The sequence below is a fragment of the Otolemur garnettii genome, unplaced genomic scaffold (assembly GCF_000181295.1).
Source record: "Otolemur garnettii isolate 467f Iridium unplaced genomic scaffold, OtoGar3 scaffold00063, whole genome shotgun sequence".
NCBI lineage: Eukaryota > Metazoa > Chordata > Mammalia > Primates > Galagidae > Otolemur > Otolemur garnettii.
The window spans coordinates 8445748-8448983 of NW_003852458.1; the positions used below are offsets into that span (position 1 = coordinate 8445748).

The 3236-nt window shown below is 36.6% G+C and overlaps 1 protein-coding gene and 1 non-coding gene across 2 annotated transcripts in view; one reads left to right on the top strand and one right to left on the bottom strand.

The window, feature by feature from the left end:
* The window catches only part of MROH2B (maestro heat like repeat family member 2B), a 74232-nt gene that overhangs the window by 15844 nt on the left and 55152 nt on the right, over nucleotides 1-3236 (bottom strand). Inside the window, exon 29 of the mRNA XM_003792993.1 lies at nucleotides 2248-2345. Within this exon, the coding sequence (XP_003793041.1) occupies nucleotides 2248-2345 (98 nt within the window). The remainder of the gene's footprint in view (nucleotides 1-2247; nucleotides 2346-3236) is intronic.
* LOC111726404 lies at nucleotides 989-1105 on the top strand. Its single transcript, XR_002774183.1, has one exon. It is a non-coding gene; the product is annotated as a U5 spliceosomal RNA (small nuclear RNA).

A 3236-nucleotide genomic window follows, 5' to 3' on the forward strand; every position in this document is an offset into this window, starting at 1 on the left:
TCAAGCTATCAGCGTATGAGGGTGATATGATCTTTTATCCAGAAAACCCTAAAGACTTCACCAAAAGAACCCTGAAATTGATGAATAATTTCAGCAAAGTCTCAGATTACAAAATCCATGTATACCAATAAGTAACATTTCCATATTCTAATAACATTCAAGCTGAGAGTCAAATCAAGAACTCAATACTAATCACAATAGGTAAAAAGAAAATAAAATACCTAGGAATATAGTTGGTATATCTTGAGGTGAAAGATCTCTAATCTCTACAAGGAGAACTATAAAACACTGATGAAGGAAATCTCAGATGACAGAAATGAAAGGGAAAAAAATTCCCTGCTCATGGAATGGTAGAATTCAGATCATTTTAATGTACACACTGCCCAAAGTGATTTATAGATTCAACACAATCCTCATTAAAATACTAGTGTCATATTTCACAGATTCAGAGAAAACTATCCTAAACTTCATTTGGAACCAAAAAAGAGCCTGTAAAATCAAAGCTGTCTTGAACAAAAAGAACAAATCTGGAGGCATCACATTACCTGACTTCAAATTACACTATAGGGGTATAGTAACCAAAACAGTATTGTCTTGGTAAAAAAAAACTAGAGACAACTAGTGGAACAGAACAGATAAACCAGAAATAAAATAATCTACTTAAAACTAACTAATCTTTGACAAAGCAGATAACAACATACAGTGGGGAAAGGAAGCCCTGTTCAATAAATGGTGCTGGGAAAATTGGATAGCCACATGCAGAAGAATTAAAGATTAGATCTTTATCCCTTGCCATTCATAAGAAACTAATTCAAGATGGATTAAAGACTTAAATTAAGGTATGAAATAATAAAAATCCTAGAAGAAAATGTGGAAAAACCTCTCTAGCTATCAGCCTAGGCAAAGAATTTATGACTCAGGCCTCAAAGGCAAATATAGCAACAACAAAATAAACAAATGAAACTTAATTATATTAAAAAGCTTCTTCATACTTTGGTTTCTCTTCAGATCATATAAATCTTTTACCTTTCACTAAAAATTTCCATGGAAAGAAACAAGTCTGAGGTCTTTGACCAATTTATTGAGGACTTGAGCTCACAGAGCTTACAACAACAACAAAAAGCTTCTGCATATCAAAGCAAATAATGAACAGAGTAGAAACACAACCTATAGGATGGGAGAAAATATTTGCAAATTGTATGTCTGACAAAGGACTAATATCTATAATATACAGAGAACGCAAATGTATTAGCAAGAAAAAAACAAAACAAGTAGCCCCTTTAAAAACTAGGCAAAAGAGATAAAAGGAAGTTTTTTGAAAGAAGATAGTCATATGGTCCAAACCTACGTATGAAAACATGCTCGATATCACTAATCATCAGGGAAATGCAAATCAAAACTACAATGAGATACCACCTTACTTCTATCAGAATAGCCATTATAAAAAAGTTAAAAAATAGTAAATGCTGGCATAGATGCAGAAAGAAGGGAATGCCTACACACTGTCGATGGGACAGCAAATTAACACAACCTCTATGGATAACTGTATGGGATTCCCAGTGAAATAAATATAGACTTACCATTCAACCCAGCAATCGCACTACTAGGTATCTAACCAAAAGAAAAGAAGAAGTCATTTTATGAAATCATCACTCGAATGTTTATTGCTGCACTATTCATATTTGCAAAGATGTAGAATCGACATTAGTGCCCATTGATGCATGAATAGATAAAGAAAATGTGGTATATATATACCATGGAGTACTACTCAGCCATAATAAAGAATGAAATAGTGTAATTTGAAGCAACATAGGCAGAACTGGAGACCATTATGCTAAGTGCAGTATCTCAGGAATGGGGAGCCAAACACTGCATGTTTTTGTACTAAGTAGAAGCTAATGGCACACACAAGCCCAAAGTGATAAGAAGGACATGAGAAGCCCAGAAGGGAGAAGGGTGGGGGGCATGTGGGATAAAAACTCACCTCTTGGGTACCATGAACACTCTTCTGGAAATGGGCACACCAGAAGCCCTGACTTAAGCATTATACAAGGAATCCATTATAACAGAAACACTTGTCCCCCCTCAATTAATACTTTGAAATTAAAAAAATGACAGGATGAAAGGTCCTTCCCTGAATGTCTAGACTGTTGCCTCCCTTCGTAGCGGGGAGTACACAGCTTACTCATTAGGAAATAAATTCTGAATCATCTTTACATTCCTTGGGAAGACTTCTATATTTACTACCTTTGCTATTTTAGAAGAAATCTTGATCTGCATCTCCACATCATCACACTGTAGTCCTTCCTGCAGACCCTGAAGTCGTTCTACTTCCGGTTGAATGCCTAAAATCAACAAATAGAGGAATGGGTAAGAGTTCAAGGAACCTGCTGGGGGTTGAGAGCAGGGCTGCCAATATTTTGGTGTGATACTAAATCAGTTGCTGTCTGGTGGGGTGGTAAACACATTGAGTATTTTCTACATGGTGGTGCCATGCTGAATACCCTGCATACAAAGATCTCATTTGTTATTCACGAAGGTTATCTAAGGTAGACTCTCCTGCTATTGTCTAAATTTTGGACCTGAGAAAGGTGGGGCAGAGAGATGTGACGCTGTTGCCAAAGGTCATGCAGTGAGTTAAAATAGGAGAATCAGAATTTGAACCCTGGTCTGCTGGACACAAATGCCCAGGCTCTGACTACTCTGCTATGCTGCTGTCCCTTTCAGAGTTCCATTCTTTAGTGAGCTATCTCAATGTGGAAATTGAAAAGTAACTACTGTAATAAAAACTTTCCATCAGCAACTGCATAAGTGATTATTGATATCAATTTATGAATGCAGACCCAACCAACGATTTTCTGTTTCTTATTTGAATATATAGTAATTGTGGAAATTAGCACTTGAACATTCTGTGGAAGACAGCCTAGCCCAACGCATGTGGGCATACCCGGGCTCAGAGCCCAGCCACAAGACTTTCAGTGCTTCAAGGAATAGATAAACTTTTAAATTTCAGATCTCTCATCTCAAAACTAATAGGTAACATCCACGAGAATTAGTGGGTATTTTATTTAGCAACACACTTGCTACTTGTGCCTAGTAGGTGTTTAATAGCCCATGTTTTTTTCTCTCCCTCTACCACTCTTGTTTGAGCAATCAAGGAAAAAAGAGTTAATGCCAATTATGAAGTGTGGAATTTCTTGTTAGAGAGTGATGAGGAACTGAAATTTGCCACTTCC